At 46.5% G+C, this 20,421-nt stretch overlaps 1 protein-coding gene across 2 annotated transcripts; it reads left to right on the top strand.

Annotated features, from left to right (window-relative positions):
- Positions 1 to 1,870: 1,870 nt before the first annotated feature.
- Positions 1,871 to 20,090, top strand: NPDC1 (neural proliferation, differentiation and control 1). 2 transcript variants are annotated; one of them, XM_042480530.1, is made up of 9 exons: positions 1,871 to 2,044; positions 13,448 to 13,594; positions 15,230 to 15,328; positions 15,806 to 15,967; positions 16,367 to 16,433; positions 16,783 to 16,867; positions 17,004 to 17,083; positions 17,941 to 18,037; positions 18,552 to 20,090. In XM_042480530.1, exons 1-9 carry the CDS (start codon positions 1,951 to 1,953, stop codon positions 18,627 to 18,629), a joined length of 909 nt encoding a protein of 302 aa, XP_042336464.1. In that variant the 5' UTR covers positions 1,871 to 1,950; the 3' UTR covers positions 18,630 to 20,090. The 2 variants fall into 2 exon arrangements, with proteins under 2 accessions (XP_042336464.1, XP_042336465.1); XM_042480531.1 differs by having other exon boundaries at positions 1,872 to 2,044; positions 13,448 to 13,588.
- The last annotated feature ends 331 nt before the right edge of the window (positions 20,091 to 20,421 follow it).

The following is a 20,421-nucleotide window of genomic DNA, read 5'->3' as shown; positions in this document are numbered from 1 at the left end:
TAAAGTGGTGTCAAACTGGATTAATTTTTGCAGAGTGGGTGCATCCTAGCAAAACTATTGGAGTTTAAAAATGATTGGATTTCCGAAAGCATTGCCTTTTACAGATTACTATTATTGTTGCATTATTTCCTTGCCTTTCCCTTGGGTTCCTCCCACTCGGGTTAATCTGCACCGTAACCTTTGAAAGATGGTCCGCCTCTGCAAAAAGGAAGAATGTTGGGATTGCGTTTGATCGGTTTCTCATTTCAAGGAGGAAAGAAAAAAGTGACGATTGGCTTTAAAAATAAACTTCACATGGATATTATTTCTCCGCCTCGAGGGCCTTTCTTTCATCGCGGAGGAATTATTGATTGCTTTGTGCTGCAGTGATCTCTCCGCAATCTGGTTCCTGCCAAGAAGGAGCCACCAAATAGATTGAGGCAGGAAGCAACGACAACAAACAACATCAGTTGCATTGACCATAGAGTTGTAATGCAAGACTTAGTGCAGTCATTCCCAAACTTCAGTCCTCCAGATGTTTTGGACTTCATCTCCCAGAATTCCTGACCATTGGCCAAGATGGCTGGGGCTTCTGGGAGTTGAAGTCCTAAACACCTGGAGGACCAAAGTCAGAATCACTGACTTAGAGGCTCCTACCGAGAACCTTTCTCTAGGCATTTGTAGGTCCTCCAGCAAAACTCTATGGTCAACCTTGGGCAGATGTTGACCATAGAATTGTACTGGAGGAACTAGAGATTCCTAGAGATAACCCTCATATAGGCATTTAAAGGTCCTCCAGGACAACTCTATGGTTAACCTTGGGCAGATGCTGACCATAGAATTGCCCTGGAGGACCTAGAGACTCATAGAGATAACCCTTCTGTAGGCACTTGTAGGTCTTCCAGTGCAATTCTTTGATCAACTTTGGGCAGATATTGACCATAGAGTTATGTTGGAAGACTCAGAAATTCCCAGAGAGGAAAATAATTAGAATAGTGGGGTTTTTTGATGTGTGATTTCTCCACTTTCACGAGGGTCCTGCATCTCTATTTCAGGGGATCTGGGGGGCCTGCTGTACTATATTTCCTTTTCCTGGAGATAATGTCTCCCCCTTTTTTTGGCCAGAGGGTGGCATTGTTTTGCTATAGAAGAGCCCAGAAGGTGATTCATGGAGTCAGTCACTTTCTCTCAGCCCATAAGTCCCAGATGGAGCCATGACTCTGGTTTTTTATTTCTGTTCATTTGGGTGTTTGGAGTGTCAATGTGCACAATCTGTGCGCAACCACAGTGTGTCCCCACGGGGGTGGCATCACGACCGTCTCGCCATTACGTACCTAAAAGCAGTCGTATTGCTGTCATTCCTCCTATTCCTGTTCTTTCTGCCTTCTCTGCTGCATCTCCCGGGATGCTCAAAATGGTGGGCCCACACAACAGCCTTGCAAGGGAGTCCAAGCCTACCTTTGGAAAAGAGATCTCTGCACATACTTTGCACATTCTGAAGCCCGAGTTAAAGGCATCTTCATCTTTCTGTCCCAAAAAACATCCTAATGCTTTTTGGGGCGCCTTAAGACCTTGGAGAAAGTGCCAAGCCCTGGGTCCTATCCTGGAACGACATCCCCTGATAAATCTGTGTCTAAACCGCTTTATTCCTGCAGTGCAGACGCCCCCAGGGGCTGAGTGGGGCAGGGATGCCTCATTGCGCAGGCGCAGTGGCCTCCAGGGATGCTGATGATGCGCACCTGCTGCCAGGTGGGCGGAGTGGGCGGGGCCTGGGCCTGGATGGGGCGAGGCCATTGGCCGGCCCGGGCTGCCTTAGCCCCGCCCCTCCCGGGCCGCTGCTCCTGCTCTTGCTCCTGTTCCTGCTGCTGCAGCAGCTGCATCCTCCTCCTCCTCCTCTTCTCCTCGCCTTCCTTCCTCCTGAGTCCCGGCTCCAGTGGGGTGGCGATGCTCGGCCCAGGAGGAGCCTGAAGGATGAGGCTCCCTCCTCGGGAGCTGCTTCTCCTCTGCTGCCTCCTGCTCTGCCTCCGGGCCCCTTGGGCGGCGGGCTTCCTGGCCAGCCCCTTCGGTAAGTCCTTCTGGCAACCCTCCCTGCGAGGTAGGACAAGGCTGGCCCAGGCCACCCTCCTTCCTTCCCCCTCTCCATCGTTAAAGACCCCCTTCACTCCCCCCAAAATCTCCCTCTTGAAAGAGAAGACCCCTCTGGGCCCCAACCCACCCCCTGCAATGGAGGACGCCCCTGACCCAAAGAACCCTCCTTTCTTCTCATTTCTTCCCCTCCCTCTTTTCATTATTAGCCTCTTCCCCCCCCCCCTGCAGTTGCCTTCTCCGTTTTGGAAGCCCCTTCGCTTTCCCCAAAATCCTCCTCCTGGGGGGGGGGAAGACCCCTCTGGCCTCTAAGTGCCCCCCCTGCGATGTAGGACCCCCCGGAATGTAGGACACCCCCCCTGGAATGAGGACAGGGACACTATGTAGATGTCTATGTATTTATGAGCATAGGCAAACTGGGCCCTTGATGATGCTGGCAGTCAGGGCAAGCCTTGGGTCTCTCCCCCCCTCCCATATATATATAACTGTGTATATATATAAATATATATAAAAAATTATATATATATATTGTGGTGTGGTGTGGGTGTGTGTACACACACATATACACGCATGTATGTATATATTTATATATATATGCATATGCATGCATGCAAAGTGGCCCCTTCTTCAATGCTGGCAGTCATATATGTATGTGTATATTTATGTATACACACACACACACATATGTATATGTAAATGTGTATACTGGCCCCTTTCTTCAATGCTGGCAGTCGTGGCTGTCTCTTGGTTCTCTCCCCGCTTTCAACATATATGTATATATTTCTGTGTACAGTATATGCATATGCATACATGCAAACTGGGCCCCTTCTTCAATGCTGGCAGTCAGGGCAAGCCTTGGTTCTCTGCCTGTTTGCAAAAGAGATACATGGATGTGCCTCTGTGCATTTAAATGCAGGGATGCCACCTGGGCCCTTCCTCCTCCTTCCTGCTTTTCCTTCAGAGAAAGGAAGGCCATAAGCCAGAGGAAGGCCAGCCGCCCTTCCAGCTCCACTGTTTTCCTTGCCATCCTTTCCCAAAGTCTAAATAAAGACTCCAAAAGAGAGTATAGATATCTAACGAAAGCATTGCTTATGATAATGTACTAATATAGCACCATTAATGCACTTGGCAGAATTTCCTTCTTCATTTTGGAGGGCGAGATCTATCTACACAATTGCAACTCATGCTGTCGAATTAATGGAGCGACTCATTAATTGCAATTGTGATTTTATATAGCCTTCTTGATAAATCTTGTAGCACTTTTGCAAAACTTTGGTGCCACTGCTTGAGAAACGAACCACAGCAACGTTGTGTATCACTGGAAGGGGCATTGTATGTATTGAAAATGGAGATGATTTGGTATACAGTAATTTACTTAGGTTGCACCTTTTCTAAGCTGCACATGCATTTCAAGCATATGGTCTGAGAGGGGTATATGTCACAAAAGACATAAAGAAGATAATTACGAGAAGAGAACTGTTATTATCAATAATATTATTGAGGCGCAATAACATCCAGAATCCACAAAACAGGGATGCCTTGATTGGAGCAACAAAATGCATGATATGTGCAAGCTTTCCAAGCGCCACTTGCTTCTTCCTCAGGCAAAAGCATTAAAAGTCATACAGGGGAAAGAATATATATATATATATACACACACACACACACACGTGTATATATATGTATATATATATATATATATAGCCCTGTTGATATATATGTGACAATGTTAATCCCAAAACTGCATTTTGTCAAGATGTTGTTGTTGTTGTTCTGTGCTGAGATGGATTGGAGGGGTTTCTGTTGTTGAGGGCTGTGCATCATTGTCATCGTCATCGTCCTCTTCCCATACGTCATCACTATTAGAATTATGGAGAGGGATGTCATAAAATAACCATAGCACTAGAGGAATTATGATGATTGATTGATATTCCACTCCTTCTGGCCTCCTCAGCCCCATTGCCTGGTTTTGCTGGAGCTTTTACTCATGGCTTTCCATTTTTAAAACATGTCTCCCATTCTCTCTTGCCATGAAGATCTCTTGCCATGAAGTCCTCTCCTGAGTCCTCTCCCGGATCTCTCTTTTTCCCCCAACAATGACATCATCTCTTCCAGTGGCTGAACATGATGCTGGCAGACTCCCTCCCTTCCTCCCTCCCTCCCTTCCATCCTTTCCTTCTTTCTTCTTTTTTTCCTTTCTTCTTTTCATTGTGCCTTCCTTTCTTTCATCCTTCCTTCCTTTTATCCATCCTTTCATCCATCCCACCTTCCTTCCTTCCCTCCATCCTTCCTTCCTTTCTTATTTTTTCCTTCCTTCCTTCCTTCCTTCCTTCCTTCCTTCCTTCCTCTTCAGTTCTTCCCTCCTGAATCATCCCAAATAGTGGCCATGCAGAACAATAAACGGGGAAGGTTGATTTGGAAACAAACACACACACAAACCTTTGGTTTCATGTTTTGTAGTGCTTACAATATACATACACACTACATTCACACACTCTCCATAAACCAATCGTACACATCCATGATATACATCCACAAACACAATACAATGTTCTTCGTTGTAAACACAAAGTATAAAGATTTGGGGATGATTTTTGGCATGGCGGGGGTTTGGGTGCCTCAGAACCAGGGTTCGATTCCTGAATTCAGCCATGAGTCACTTTTTCAGCCTCCGTGGCAAACCTCCTTTGAAGAAATCTTGCCATGAGTCAGAAATGACTTGAAGGCACACAACACACAGACACACATTATTATTATTATTATTATTATTATTATTATTATTATTATTAGGGCTGTTTTGCAACAGAGCTTGGAAAATTCCCTTTTGTGTTATTTTTGTGGGGAGAGAGGCAGCTGCTCCAGACGAAGCTGGCCCTGCAGGCATTTTGCAAGAAGGCAGCGGGGTCAAGGTGGGGATGCCTCCTTTGTGTGTCTCTGTGTGTTTGTGTTGTTGTTGTTGTCTGTGCGGGTGATGCAGTTCATTGATCCGCGACGCCCTCCTTTGCAGGCTGGGTGGCTTTCACTTGCTGGAAATGTCTGGCCAAAAGCAGAGACTTTTGGTTTTATTATGGCAGCCTTAGAAGATTTCACCTCGGAGCAGGACAGCATGCGCCCGGTTGGAGGCTCCATGGAGCAGGAGCAGAAAAAGGGGGTTGTTGGGGAAGACAAAGTCCCTGCTTGGCCTTTTTAGCCAAGGAAGACTTGGAGATAGTTCTTTTGTTCTGAAATACAGCTGGCCCTCCACTTTTGACTTGACTTCTGCGGTTTGGATTAATATGTCCTCTCTAGGAATCTCTAGGTCCTCCAGCGCAACTCTGCCAGAAGTTGACCATAGAGTTGTGCTGGAGGACCTAGAAGTTCCTAGGGAAACCACTTCTCTAGGCATTTATAGGTCTTCCTGCATGAGTCTGTGATCAACGTCTGGCAGATGCTGACCATAGAGTTGCGTTGGAGGATCTAGAGGTTCCTAGAGAAACCACTTCTCTAGGCATTTATAGGTCTTCCATCATGAGTCTATGCTCAACGTCTGGCAGATGCTGACCATAGAGTTGCGTTGGAGGACCTGTCCACTTCTTTCTCCGCAATATGGGCCCAGCACTGGCCTACCTTACTGGGTTGTTGCGAGGAGTCCTGGTTGTTTATGGGCACTTTGCATCTAGTCTCAAGAGTTCCATATAAAACCTTTGTTGGTTTGGTCTTGAGCCGTTTATTGCTGGAGGCAGCGCTGCGTAAAGGTAGCGAGGGAGAAAATGAAAGTCCTCCTGTAGAAGGAAACAGGGGCAGATGCATCTCTCTCTTTTTCGGAGGGTTGCTAAACCTGCTTTTCCAGAAAACGCCGCTCCGGAGGCCAAAGGTCCGCAGCTGATGCGCCACCGGCTTGTATTATTATTATTATTATTAACCTTTATTTATGAAGCGCTGTAAATTTACACAGCGCTGTACATGCAATCCTTTTAGTTAGACGGTTCCCTGCCCTCAGGCTTACAATCTAAAAAGACATGACACAGAAGGAGAAGGGAGTGGTGACGGGAAAGGGTAAGAGGTCCAGCAGCTCCTCTCAACCTCCGAGGCCTGGACCAAGGCAGATGGACTGAAGGGAGGGCTTGGCTTCAAGAACAGGGAAGAGCATATAGTATTCTCATCATTATTGTTTTCATTTTTAATGGCAGTGGTTCAGACATTGTCCTGGTCTTTGCAAAAGCTCTCCTGCAAAACAAAAACTCTGTTGCACTGGCAAGGAAGTAGAGTTGGTCCTTCAAAAACAAGGAAGCAATGCCAGACCCAAAGAAAACATGCCCAGCTGTTTGGAAACAGGCTAATATTTTCCTTCCAGGAAAAGGAAAACAACCTTGGTGCGTCCAGTCCACAATCTTGAGTGTGTTTTTCCACTCTTTATACCAGAGACAGGCGCATTTCTCTTTAAAGCAGAACAGCGTCCGCACTGAAATCAATGGGGTTTGCACCTTTGGGAGTGTGCAAAGAATAGAAAGAGCCATTCTGGTGCAATGAGTCTCTGTACTGGAAGGAAGGCAGGATATAATAAACATAAACATAACAATAACAGTAATAATATGCTTTGCGTCTTGGGAGATCTAGGTTTCTAGTCCCCGCTAAGGCCACTTTAACCCACCAGAAGATCTAGCTTTCAAAACATCTCTTTATTACTGGGGGCTTCAACATTTTGGGCTCTTGAAGTGTTAAAGGTTATATTGTTTTGTTGCTTTTGCTGCGTTGTGTATTTCATTGTCAACTGATTTAGGGTTTATACTTAAAAGGAAAGTGGGGCAGAAATATTAAACCGATTTAAAAAAAAAAAGAGCCATTTGGGGATGATAGGCTCAAAAGTGGATAGAGAACTGGAGGATGCTAGGCCTCTATACTAATGTGATGCATGTGTTGGAGAGGCTTCCATGCTTTACCTTTCAGGATGGATATCCCACTGAAAATGTCCATCAGACGCCCTGAAACCGTGCCAAGGGAGGCTGCTTTTAGCTTCCTCCCTTCCTTCTCTCTCTCTCTCTCTCTCTCTCTCTCTAGAAGCTGCCTGGGTTGCCAAGTCTTTCTGCCTAATCCTTTAAGCAGGCTCTCAAGCATTGTCTTTCCTATAGAGATGGGCCTCCCATGGCTGCCACCTTGCAAACCAGTCCTAATCCCGAGCCAAGGAGGGTGATCCCCTAAATCCGGCCGTCCTCTTCCCTGATCTGCGGTTTCTAGGGCAGGGCCCTGAGCCTGGGAAAAGGAAAGGAAGAGAGAAAGCTTGTGGGTTTGGGGTTCTTTGCATCTTGCCTCGTGTGCATCTCTCTTTATTCTTCCCCTTGGTTGCTGCCATGTCCAAAATAGGCCCCCTTTGCAAACACTATGAGGGCAACCCAAGGCATGCATGCATCCCTGGCATTAACTTGCGCCATTGCTCCGGGTCTTCTCTCTCCTTTTCATCCATCCATATAGCCCATTCTTGCACTCTTTCCTTCTCCTTCTTCTGTGAGAGCAACCCAAGGCATGGGTCCCTGGCACTGCCCTCTCTTTGGCTCTAAACACCCATCAGCCTTGTCTTGTACCATGGCTCCTAGGCTTCTCCCTCCTTTCCATCCACCTGTCCATCCCATTCCCCTATTATTTCTACCTATTGTTTTAGGTGACCCTCACCGATTAGTTCCCAAACTTGGGTCCTCCAGGTATCTTGCTCTCTTCTGGGCATAAAGAGGAAAACTCATCCAGTGACAGCAACATTTGCTCCTTTTGGTTGCTGCAGTGCCATGTCCAAAGCTAGACCCCTTTGCAACCCTTAGCATGGCCCTCTCTCTGGCTCCAAATGCCCACCATCCTTGTCTTGCACCATTGCTCTTGGTGGTCCTCTCCCCTTTCCATCCATCCCGTTTTAGCATTTTTTCCTCCTCCTCCTCCTCCTCCTCCTCCTCCTCCTTTCTTTCTACTCGGTTGGCACCAAAGGTGGGTGTTGGCACAGATGCTGGAGGGGCAGCTGGTTTGGTGGCAATGGGGCGGACTGGGCTTCGTTGTTGCCACGTGTGGGAGAACTGGGCTTTGTCATTGTGTGAGTCACACGAAAACAGCGCAATGTGTGGGCAAGATGAGCATCTGGGGCCTGGTTCCCTGGCAGGGTTCCTCCCTTGCAAGCACCCGCTGTTCTTGCATTGCTCACGGATCGTGGCCAAGGATTGTGGCTTCTGTCTTGTCCCTCACCAAGAGGTCCAGGATACCCCCATTTTATATAGATTGGGTCTGCCTCGCAGGGCCTGGAGGATGGACTCTGTTTTGGGTAGCAGAGCCATTCCCGTTGAAGGAGAAGGGAATATTGTGTGTAACAAGCATTGTATGCGTTCGCTCGCAAGCGGTGCGCTGGGTTTGTGCAAATATTGAACCAGCTGAGTCAAAGGCGATGCAAGGAGGCAGAAACCAGCTGCGCCCCACTCCATGCGCCCAGCCTTTGGAAAAGGAAACTGGCCGGGTTTATTTCTTGAGTAAAAGTTACGACCGATTGGGGAAAAAATGGAGCCTTTGGGTTCTGGAGGAGTATATCACTCCATTGGGAAGCAAATGGAAGAAGGGTTTGCTTAAGACTCATCCCCATCTCTTTATCAACTGTGTGATGGCTGGATGTTGCAGCATAATGTGCGTAACATCTCAGGATTCCCATCATCTTGCTGTTTGGAAATATATATATATATTTCCAAAGTGTAGGGAAAGAAAACTCCATATATGTATATATGCTTATTGTAGTCCCAAAAAAGGAACTTTTCTAATCTCTGGTGGTGGTGGTTTTAGTGTAAAGTGTGTGTCCTTGTTGTTCTCCTTCCTGAGCATCATCTACATATCTTAAATCATTTTATAAAACCCAAGATACAGATCAATCTGAGCAGAGCAGCATTTGCGTCATGCAACAAATAGACACTGCCCACACAACAACAACAACAAACAGCAGCAGTTGCACAGTGATTTTGGAGACTTAAGTGAAAACCTTTCCGAAACCAAGGAGAACAGCTCCCAGAATCCTCCAACCAACATGGGAGTTGCAGTCCAAAAACCCTGTCATTCTTTCAGGCTCTGGCCAGATTGCAGGCCAGTAACTGAATAAACATACCCACACCCTTAACTTTATCCACAATTCTGATTTCCAATGCAAAAACAAACACCGGCGCAGGTCACCATGACTGTTGCCGCTTTGCAGCCGTGCTCAGCTCACCTTCCCATTAAGTCGTGGGTGGGAATCCTGCAACCCTCCCCATAGTGTTGTACTGCAGCTCCCTGCATCCCCTGGCCAGTGTTGCCAAGGGCAAGGTATGCTGGGAGTTACAGTTTGCCCATAACTGGACAGGTGTCAGGATTCTCAACCGTCTCCTCTGGAAGGATTCCTTTGCAAAATACCTTAAATCACTTTTTGCAAGAGGCCCTTGGCTCCTGTTTGCCCAGATTGTGGGACAGATTTGGCCAAGGCCCCAATGAATGGCCATGGATCCCTGGAAAACATGGGATTTAAACCAGATGCTCTCTCTGAACCTGAGGAAAAAGGAACGCTTAGTGTTCAAAGGCAGTGTGTGTTTGTGGAAATTCAATGTTATCTGCTTTTCCTTTTATTCCCAGTGTCTTGGTGGAGAGTCTTATGCTCAACAAGGCTGGTGCTTTGGGCAGATTTGTTTTACAAGAGTGCAGTATATATATGTGTGTGTATGTGTGTGCGTGTGCATGTGTGTGTATATATTGCATGCTCTCTCTCTATGCAATACATACACATACATATGTATATAGTACTCTTGTAAAAAACGGCCATACAGTATATATATTGGGCCGGGTTTTGTTTTCCAAGAGTGCATTATATGTAAATGTTCCTATAGTTTGCAAACACTTTAGAGCTTGGTAATGATTTGTTCGTCAAATTCCCACAGATGTTGACCATAGAGTTGGGCCAGAGATTCCTAGAGAGGCTGAAAAAAGCCATAGTAGTGCCTTATTTCCCCACTTTTATTGGGGTCCTGAGCCCCTAAACCCAGCGAGTGTGTAGGGCCCACTGTATACGTGTGTGTGTGTGTATAGTGATTAACTGTATTCTTCTGGGATCCAAAGCAAACGTCTTCCAAGTCCTGTTTATTTTCAAATTACCTGTATATGTGTGTTTTATTTCAAAAGGGCGATAGACGGCTTTGTCTGGTTTGTTTGCAAGGCTGGCGCTGGCAGGGCTGCAGAGGTTTGGGTTGGCTTGGCTTTTCCCTTTGGCTCCCCCACGGAGTGCCTTTCTGACGTGGCACGGCTGACGTGGCGCATGCCCTCCTCTCCTCTGGGCCACCTTCCCATTCCTCTGCATTTGCCACTGGTCAGTTCGGTTTGGCAAAAGGTGTGCTGGGCATTTTCTGGGACCCAGGTTTCTCCACCTTTGTGCGTGTGTGTATGCACACCTGTGCAAAAAGAGAGGAGGAGGAGGAAGCTGGGATAGAGAAGACAAGAAAACCCAAAGCATCATTGGTTGATGAAGTCAAATCCAGAGTTATAAGCTGAGCCTTGGTTACATCGGGCATTTTTGGATCAAATGCAGGAGCCTAAAAATGTTGTGCTCCTTCCAGGCTAAAATCCAGCCTGTTCTTCTTGTATGTCGTTTTCACCTGTTTGGGTTTGGAGCTTATTCTTCGGTGCAACTCCATGGTCAAATGTCAGCTGAAAATTAGCCATAGAGTCACACTGGAGGACCTACATGTGCCTAGAGAAGTGTTGTCTCTAGGAATCTCTAGGTCCTCTGGCATGACTCTATGGTCAATATTCAATCAAAAATTAGCCATAGAGTCACACTGGAGGACCTACCTATGCCTAGAGAAATGTTCTCTCTTGGAAGCTCTAGCACAACTCTGTGGTCAGTGTTTGGCAGAGGCTGACCATAGAGTCATGCTGGAGGATGTAGAGATTCCTAGAGAGGACACTTCTCTGTGCATTTGTGGGTCCTCCAGGGTGAATCTATGGCTGATTTTCCAAACAGCCATTTCATTGCTGAAATAAAACTAGCTTCCTCATGTTCCTCCAGACCAGGAATATCCGCTTCTCTCACAGTCTATGCCTAGCTTGACTAATAGCAGGAAGGAAATACATGCATTTCCCAAAGTTGGCCCAAATCCCATTTGCAAGGACATTTTTGAAAAAAGGGCTCCTTTGCCATTGCAAAGCCTGAAGAGGCCCATAAATAAGGTCTCTTTGGTTCCCGGTGGCGCTACTAATCACTCGCAAAACGGACGGAGGCTTAATGGCTTCGTGAAGGAGTGGTCTCTGTTGTGACATTAGGATTGATGCACAGATGGCCCTCGCAAAGCTTATTGGAACGGCAATTAGGCAGATCAGCCTCTCCATTCACTGCAAAAGTCCCTTCTTGGTTGAGGAAGCGTGACACGGAGCGCCTGCAAAACGGGGCGAAATAAGCAATTATCCAATGATTTTAAAAAAAACATCACTTTTCTGGGCAGAGACAAAACCATAGAAATTCAGATATTGACTGCAAGCGATAAAGAGACCATGCCTAATAAAACCAGGAGAAGACCAGCAGCAAGTAGAGATCCTTGGCTGGCTCTCATGAGCTCCATAGGCCAAGCAAGGTCTCCAGGGCACGCTTCCTTTCCATCCCCAACTCAAATTCATGCCAGAGATGGCTTTGCTAGGAAGGGAATTAATTGCCTTTGCAAAATCCAAATTGCAATTAGTAGCGAAAGGCCGGGGAATGAAACGCCAAACGCCCCTCCAAGAGAACATTGGACCTCGGAGGACCCAAAACAGGAAAATCAGGGAAGGAAGGGGAGAAAGGAAGAGGAAAGGAAGTGAGTCAGGGCTGGCTGGCGAAGGAAAACCATCTGCAAAAGCAGCCCAGGGACAGAAGTGGGAGGCACCGGCCGGCTGAACATTTATGGCACATTGCACATTAAATGCTACATTATCCCCTAAAGCAGGGCTAATAGGGCCAGGAAGGTGCAATGGGAGACCCCTCTCTCTGCAAGAGAAAAAGGACTGGGGCTCAAGGATAAGAAGAAATGGGGAAGACCCCAAGGGTCCCCTTTCCAAAAAAATTACCAAAGTGGAAAAGCCAGACCCTGACCCAGACTGTGAAAAGTGCGCCACTGCGAAAGCCAGACCCAATGAGAATGTTGCCATAAGTCGGATTTAACTTGAATGCATGCAACAAAAACAAATTGATCCAGTCGATCCCGATATGATGCGAATCTTTGCAATTCGGGGCTTACTTTCCTCTGTGCAAAATTCGCTTGCGGTTGCTTTGCACCAAAAACAGTCTTTTCTAATTAGGAAACATTATTTCCAGTCACAGAAAGTGTATATTTGTGGAATTGTTTTGCATGGGATTGTTTTGCATAGAAAGCAACCATTTCTTTGCAGGAAACAGCCTCCTTTTTTTGCACTGGAAATAATATTTCTGCAAGGGGAAAAAGACACCTTAATGTGAATTTTGCACAAATTAAATCTTGAATTGCAAATAGGATTGAGAAACAGTGTGGCTTTGGAAGACTTGGTTGTGCGGATGGCTCTCGGCTTGCTCTGCGGACGGATTATTATCTCTCTGTTTGAAGGCACCGATGCCGGAAATCCAATTACGGTGTTTATTTGGTGCGGCTCCTGTGTCCGTCGTGGGTGGAAACGGCTGTTGCTATTGCCTTTCTCTCCAGCCGTCATTAAAGCCGCCTCTGCTGTTTTCCTGCAAGTCTTATTTGTCCCTTTTAAACTGTTGCAAGGTTTTTAATTAATGTGTTTTAAGGTTGCTCATTGTTGTTCTTCACCTCAATCATAGAGTCATAGAGGTGGAAGAGACCCCAAAAAGGACCTTTTGATCCAACCTCCTTCCACCATGCAGGAACTCTCCTTCAAAGCATCCCCAAAAGATGCCCATCATCCAGCCTCTGTTTAAAGACCTCCAAGGAAAGAGAGTCCATTGCACTCCAGGGCAGTGTTTTCCATCCACAAATAGTTCTTACTGTCAGGAAGCTCTTCCTAATCTTGAGATGGAATCTGTTTTCCTGGAGCTTGCATCCATTGCTCCATTGTGTCCTATTCTCTGGAGCAGCAGAAAACAAGCTTGCTCCGTCCTCAATATAACATCCCTTCAAACACTTAAACAGGGCTATCATATCACCTGTTAACAGTCTCTTTTCCAGGCTAAACATACCAAGGTCCCAAAGTCTCTCCTCATAGAGCTTCATGGTTTCCAGACCTTCCACCATTTTGGACACGCTCCACTTCCAATGAAGCTGGGTCCTTGAACCAAGTGTCCTTGGGCTCCGGTGATCTTGCAGCAATGGAAAGGACCCTTTGGATTTTTGCATGTGAAAACAATATAACGATCTGATCCATTTGTAATGTTTTCCTTCCTTTGTGTGTCTTTGGACAGATTCCTGCCCCCGGAGCTTGGATTGCACTTTGCAGCGGAGAGAGTTCTGCCCCCCCGGATCACGCGCCTGCGGCCCTTGCCTCCCTCAGTTCCTGGAAGATGGAGAAGGCAGATGCATTCCCAAGACGCGGACAGCTGGCGGTACGGGTTCGTTTTATCCCTTTCTAATAGTTATATAGACCGCTTGCCCCAAAAAAGTTGGCAAAAGCAGCAGACACCATAAGAATTGCATCACTGGAATAGACCTTGCAAGCGGTTTGGCTGATCAATATCAAAGCATCTTATGGCATCTTCTTTCCCTGGCATATTTTAACATGAAAATGAGGAAGACAAGCAGCAGGTAATTTTTGGTTACCTCTGGCCAAGTTGTTGTTGTTGTTATTATTATTATTATTATCATTATCATTATCATTATTAGTATCCCTATCCCACCTTTTACTCAGTTTGGGAGTCTGAGCAGCTTCCATTTTAAATGACAGTCATTGGTCCGTATCCATGGACTCTTTAGCCATAGATTCAATCATCCAGGGATTGATAATATTCCAAGAATATGTAAATTCCAAAAAGCAAAGCATGATTTTGCCATTTTACCTAAGGGTCACCATTTTTACTATCCATTGTATTTGATGGGATTTGAGCAGCCATGGACTTTGCTATCTATGGGGGTCTTGGAATCAAACCCCAGCCAAAGTCCCAATGTCAAAGGTAAAGGTAAACATTTTGCTTTAGTACTTTAACTTTTTAGCAGCCTTTTTGAAGGAATGGGGAGGGAAGCTCTTCACAAATAGCCGGATGGGAACTGCATGCAACCTCCCATCTAGCATTAAAAGTGTCCCCCGTTTTGCTAAAAGTGGGGGGTGGGTTAGTGGCTTTGCAAAGTGTTTCTTGCAAAACCCCACCATCATCGCCACTGCTTTCTGCAAAGTGAAGAAGTCTTTTTAACACCAGATGGGAGATTACATAAGAGCGGAGTTGTGGAAGGGATTGGCGTTTGCATTTCAGCCGTTGAGAGATTATCTGCCCCTTGCGGCTTCCAAAGCGATGGAGGCATTTGGCTCCCACGCCCTGGAGATGCGTCCAGCTGTTTGGCCTCTGACCCAAGGAATGGACACTGGGAATGGCTGGTGTCTCTTCCTTCCCAGAAACCCGGATCCAGCTGGACAATTCAGGGAGGCTGGTTTTAACTTTTGCATCTTGTGCATTAATGCCATGTTTTAAAAATTCTTCTGTAAGCTGCTTTCAGGGGGGAAAAAGGGTGGCTTAGATCATTAATACTACAGGTTGAGTCTTCCTTAATCTGGGATTTTGAAATATCCCCAAAAGGACTGAGAGAGTGACACTTTAATGCATACCTCTTGGATTCGTTCGTCCATCCTTTATTGTTTTAAGAGAAGAGGGAGAGAGCTGTTTTATTTTGCAACGTAGGAGCGTTCGTTGTGAAAAGCTGCCTGGCGCATATTCTTTACTCCGCGCAAGGTCTTGCATTATTAAAGACCGTTTTCATGTCCTGGGCAATAAAACACCAAGAAAACCCCGCAGGGTCATGAAATATTCACTTTCAAAAGATTGTTCAGGCTGCAGGGATGTTCCTAAATCCAGATGCAAATGTGTGCAAATGTGGATTATTTGGGGGAAGTGCAACCTGGAAGGTGAGCCACCGGTTAAGAAGTGAGAGCATTGGGTTGGTACTTGGGAGATCTAGCTTTCTGGTCCTCATAATCCATTAAACCTGGGTTGCACTTGTGCCATTTTCAAACATGTTTTTGTACTTTTATACTTTAGGTCGAACTGCTTTTCCCAACTTAGATGAAGAAATTGATTTGGTTGCGGATGCGCTCTCCAGACAGGAGGATGCCAGCCAGCCGCGACTGCGCCAGAATGGTAAGCCTGAGTTGCAAAAATGGATGTTCGCTGGGATTTTCAATGGGTTTTGAGGCCCTGTTTTTGGAAGGAAGGGAGTGCATTCATGTAGGGTTAGGTGGGTGCCATGCTGTATTAAGATCTGGAGCTTCCTTTGCAGTGTCTCCCTCCCAAAAGTGCATTATTCCAACAGAAAGGGAAGCTATCCTTTTCAATTGTATTAACAGGGGCTGACATTTTGCTTGGGCCTTGAGTTTGCAATATCCATATTTGCCAAGCGACTGCTGTGATATTGCATACAAAGTATAGGCATCTGTTGTGCATTGGGATGTGTTATATCCTGATGCACAATGGCCAATGCTCTATGCCCATCATCCCTAGCCATGAGCAATCTACCTTACCTGGCTTTTGTGCAAATCTGGCATCTGCTCTGCTTGTCTCCATCTTTCCTTTCCTTCTCTTTTCCATCTCTCTTACGGTTGTATTTGCATTTCACAGACACTGCAGCCCCTACAAGTCTGCACTCCAGGGTCGGCGTGCCGAAATCAGGGTCCAGACAGAATAGCCCAGCGGACGTGACCCCTCGCTCTCCCTCCGGAGGGGTTGAAAGTTCCCCAATGGAGTCGCCGCGCATGTCTTCAAACGATGCTCTCATACTCGGTAAGGTCCGAAAAACATGATTTTATATCCATCTTGGATGACCAGAGAGAAATTCTCGACTGGTGAAGATGGGCTTCCATTAAGGCAAGACTGGGGCGGACCAGGAGACACTACTTAGTTAAATATACTCAACTTTTAGGGTGCGTCTGCACCAACGGTGCCCAAACCTTGGTCCTCCAGATGTTTTGGACTTCAGCTCCCAGGATTTATGGCTGTTGGTCAAATTGGATGTGCTTTCTGGGAGCTGAAGTCCAAAACATTTGGAGGACCAAAGTTTGGGAACCATTGTTCTACAGTGTAGAAATAATGCAATTTGACACCACTTTTAAGCACTGTAGCTCCATCTGAGGGGATCCAGAAAGGCATCCTTTACTTCCTTTCTCCTTCTCTTTCTTGCAGGGATGATCGTGGTTTGCACGGCTGCAGGAATCGCAGCTCTCGTGGTGGCAGCCGTTTGCTGGTGCAGGTAAACCCACGCGGAGGCATTTTGCACAAGCATGTGCAAGGCTCTGGTGAAGATTTGGGAACCAGAGAAAGCTAATGACTCTTGTCAAGAGTCAGATCAACTCTCAAAAACTTGGGGAGTGGATACTGGATCTGTTGCAGAGAAAGCTGCTTTGCTTTGGCCGTTCCATCCAGTCCTGCTCTCCAAAGTTTCCCCCATTTTGGGCGAAAGGTTGGGATATAATTGTAATAAATAAAGAGTAAAGAACAAACAACCCGTCATTCATTTCTCAGGCAAACAAGGGTGGGTTAAATCCACTCGGAGCATGATCCAGGGCACCTTTTAATTTTTGTCTATGTGTTTCTTGAAGGCTTCAGAAGGAGATCCAGCTTGCTCAGAAAGTGGACTACCCGGCTCACAGTCTCCCCGGTCCTCCGTCCTACGACAAAATCTCGGTAGGACACCTTGCTTGTTTTGCTTGGAAACTGAAGAGTTAAGGTTGCGATTATGTTGTCCGTTCTTGGCTTCTGAGTTTGGCATGCTATTAATTCCTATCATGCAATTATTTTTTGTCTCTCTCTTGTCTTTAAGCCCGGCGATAAAAAGTTGGCACAGAGCGCTCAGATGTACCACTATCAACACCAAAAGCAACAGATGCTCTCTATTGAGAAGTGAGTAGCTCTGCTGTGTGTGTTTGTGTGTTGTGTATTTCTCTGCTTTTCCCTTTCCTACATGATTGCAACCAAAATACGCACAACTAGAACATGGTGCTTAAAGCTAAAAATATACTAGTATTTTTGGAGGTGCCAAAAAATACTAGCAGATTTCATTGAGAGCCATTGGGGTGTCATGGTGTTTGTGTTGAACTAGGATTCTGGGAGACCAGAGTTCAAATCCCCATTCACTTCTGGAAACCCTTTCATTGACTTATGGCAAGCCCCACTTTCTCGGCCCCAGAGGAAGCCAATGGTCAACCCCTTCTGAGCACTAAATCTTGCCAAGAGGAGCTTAGGCGAGGGTCACTCTATGCTGGACACATAATATGGGGGTCAATATGGTATAATGGTCTTGAGTGGTTAGACTAGGACTCCAGGAGACTCCATGGAAAGCCATTGAGAGTGACCTTAAACAAGTCACATACTCCTATTTCCCGAAAAAGGCTAGGGAAGACCTCCTCCAAATAGTAGATCTGGCCAAGGAGACCCCATAGGGTTGCAATAGGTCAGGAACCATTTGTAGGCACACAGCAAAATCCCTTCATTCAGTTATTGACTGCCCTACCTTTCTCCCAATATGGAGCCCAAGGCAACCCAAAGTGTTCTGGCTTTTGCCTTTGAGGACCTCTCTGGAATCAAATGTGGCTCTTGGTGTGAAGCGGTTCCTCCGCTTTCCGCAAGGACTAGTTGTGTAGGAAGGAAGCACCTCGGCCGTTCCCAGTTGGGGAGAGATGGAAGACATGATCCATCTCCCTCCATAACCTTCATCTTTTTGGTGTCCAAACTCTCTCCTCCTTGGTCCTGATCCGTAGGCATAAAGAAGAGGCCAAAGTCCCTGAATCTGCATCCTCAGATGAAGAGAATGAGGACGGAGACTTCACGGTGTATGAGTGTCCCGGCTTGGCTCCCGTAAGTATCTCCATATCATCCAAACATTAGGAAGGACTTCCAGATGGTAACAACTGTTTGAGAGTAGAAGACGTTGCCTTGGAGGGCAATGGAGCCGCCTTCGTTGGAATCCTTTAAGCAGAGTCTGGATGGTCATCTGTTGGGAGGGCTTTGTGTCTTCTTGCGTGGAGGAAGGGGACTGGATGACCATTGGGGGTCCCTTCCAACTCTATGGAGTGTGTGTTGTATCATGTCTTGGCCCCAAACGTTTTGGAACGACCGTTGTTCCCAGTGTCCCAGAAGTGCTCAATCTCTCTGCGCAGTTTTCAGCATTTCATTGTGTTTTCCCTCTCTCTGCCATTATTATTGCTACTGCTAATGGTAATAACTCGAGCCAATGACTAACTTAGCATCGGTGCGTAATTTGCACACTGCCCTGAGCATTTGCGTTATATGGGCAAAGTAATGAATATTTTAGTAGATACAATTAATTTTACAAATCGCCCTTCTCACCCGTCTTCCTCCCTTCCTGCAGACTGGCGAAATGGAAGTCAGGAACCCGCTTTTTGACGACTCCTCGCTGCACCCACCGCCCCCCAAATTGCACCCGTGACCTCCGTCCGAGAGCTTTCCACAGACTTGTCTCTGCCTCTAGGAAGATGCCCCAAAGCGCAGCAGACCCTGCTCTTCCTCCGGAGAGAGCAAGCCCATCATCCACTGCCACCCCAATGATGGCAGCAGCAGCATGTCTGGACTCCTGACTGTTAACTCCATCCCTGCCTGCAAAAAGATTCACAAAGTCATCTTGGAAAATAAACCCGTTTTCCGGATCCTGGGTGCCGTTCCTTCCCACGCTTCGGCTTCCCATGGCTGCAGCCTCTTCTTGCCGGTCCTGCATTTCACTTGGCTGGGAAGATATGGGAATTGGGGAATGGAGGAATTGGGGAATGGAGGAAGAAACAGTCGGAGGGTTGACTCTGGTCTCTAATCTGACTTCTCTTCTTTTGCATTCTCCTTCCTTCTCCTCACTTCCAGCTTCAACCCAGCAATGGAGCTCCTAGCAAAGGAAGCATTGGGACACCAATGTGCTTCTTATGTGCATAAATCCACGGGTGTTTCCCCCTCCACCCACTTCCCCAGTTTGTTGAACCATATACTTTCCATGATCTTGTTTCAGAAGCTCATCATAGTTAAGAGCTTGTATGGAGACCCACATCTTGGCCATAATGGTCCAGATGGACCTCCAGAAGCCTGACTCTGTGAAAGGCGGCTTCCTCTCTTCTGATCCCTCTTTGCTTTGAATTTTGCAAAGTGCTCCCAAATGTTAAACTCCCTCCATGAAACAAAATGGCTTTCAAATAATTACAATTCCAAATATGGGAGAGTATGGGACTTGAACTCGCAGCTGGCGAGTCCATCTCTGTAGCCCCAAAGCGCATGGGAGTGAAGATGCAATGTGTGCATGTGGAGTGTGTCTTTGGGAAGAGTTGTATTCAGCTGACGGTGGTGTTTAGTGGAGTTGCGCAGGAGGGACTGTTGTGTGGCCATTAGTGCATTAAAGTAAAGCAGTGTGTGAATGTGCATTGTCTCTTTGTGCATTGGGCATTGCAATTGCACCATGGGTGGTGGTCAGCCATGCGCACTGATCATTGACCCTTGTGTAATGGAAGCTTAGCTGGTAGTTTTGCTACTCTGAAGCCATGTGGGATCTTGACTTGTGGCTCCTATTAATCCAGGATGGTGGGGAGTGAGCAAGTGCACACATGCTCAGTTGCGCACCGATCCTGAGCATCCCTCTTAGCTTTGATAGACCCCTCTTTGTCCCAGATGTCCCACTTTTGGGATACCAGTGACACAGCATTGTTTGCACCAACGTTGCTACTGGCGCACGGGGTGGAGGGACGAAAACGCCACGTTCAATTAATCCTTTCTTCTTCCTCTCTTTTTCTGTTACACGCAACTTTCTCTCTCTCTCTCTCTCATTCACTCACTCCAAACTGATTCTTGTACCAACTATGTTTAGTATGACTTTAAGAAGAGCAAAATTTTATTAAATGACCAAATTTCAAACTGATTCTTGCTTGCTTTTTCTTCCTTTTTGTAAAATCCATGTCTAGGTGCATAAGACAAATCTCTTTGGGTTGAAGGCACATGGCAAGACCTCTGTCGCTCCCTCTGTGTCCTCCTGATCTTTGGACTAGGGACCCAGGAAAGCAGGGTGCCAACCCTCTGTCAGCCATAGAAACCTTTGAGCCGCAGAGGAAGGCAATAGGAAACCTCATCTGAATTTTCTCCAGAAGAATGATGTTTTCAGAAGAGAAAATAATATTTTCTGTGAAGAAAACGCCATTTTATTGCAAGAAAAACACACCCAAAATGATGTTTTCCCCTTCTCTTTTGCTTCC

The sequence above is a fragment of the Sceloporus undulatus genome, chromosome 7 (assembly GCF_019175285.1).
Source record: "Sceloporus undulatus isolate JIND9_A2432 ecotype Alabama chromosome 7, SceUnd_v1.1, whole genome shotgun sequence".
In the NCBI taxonomy this organism is placed as follows: domain Eukaryota; kingdom Metazoa; phylum Chordata; class Lepidosauria; order Squamata; family Phrynosomatidae; genus Sceloporus; species Sceloporus undulatus.
Note: the sequence above shows the minus strand (reverse complement) of the source record. Positions and strands in the feature narration are given on the sequence as shown.

Excerpts from the sequence above, each read along its gene's own strand:
- NPDC1 (XM_042480530.1), top strand. The coding sequence starts at position 1,951 with ATGAGGCTCCCTCCTCGGGAGCTGCTTCTCCTCTGCTGCCTCCTGCTC. Across the intron at positions 13,595-15,229 it reads GCGGACAGCTGGCGGTACGG|GTCGAACTGCTTTTCCCAAC; the intron begins GTTCGTTTTATC and ends TTTATACTTTAG. Across the intron at positions 16,868-17,003 it reads CGTCCTACGACAAAATCTCG|CCCGGCGATAAAAAGTTGGC; the intron begins GTAGGACACCTT and ends CTTGTCTTTAAG.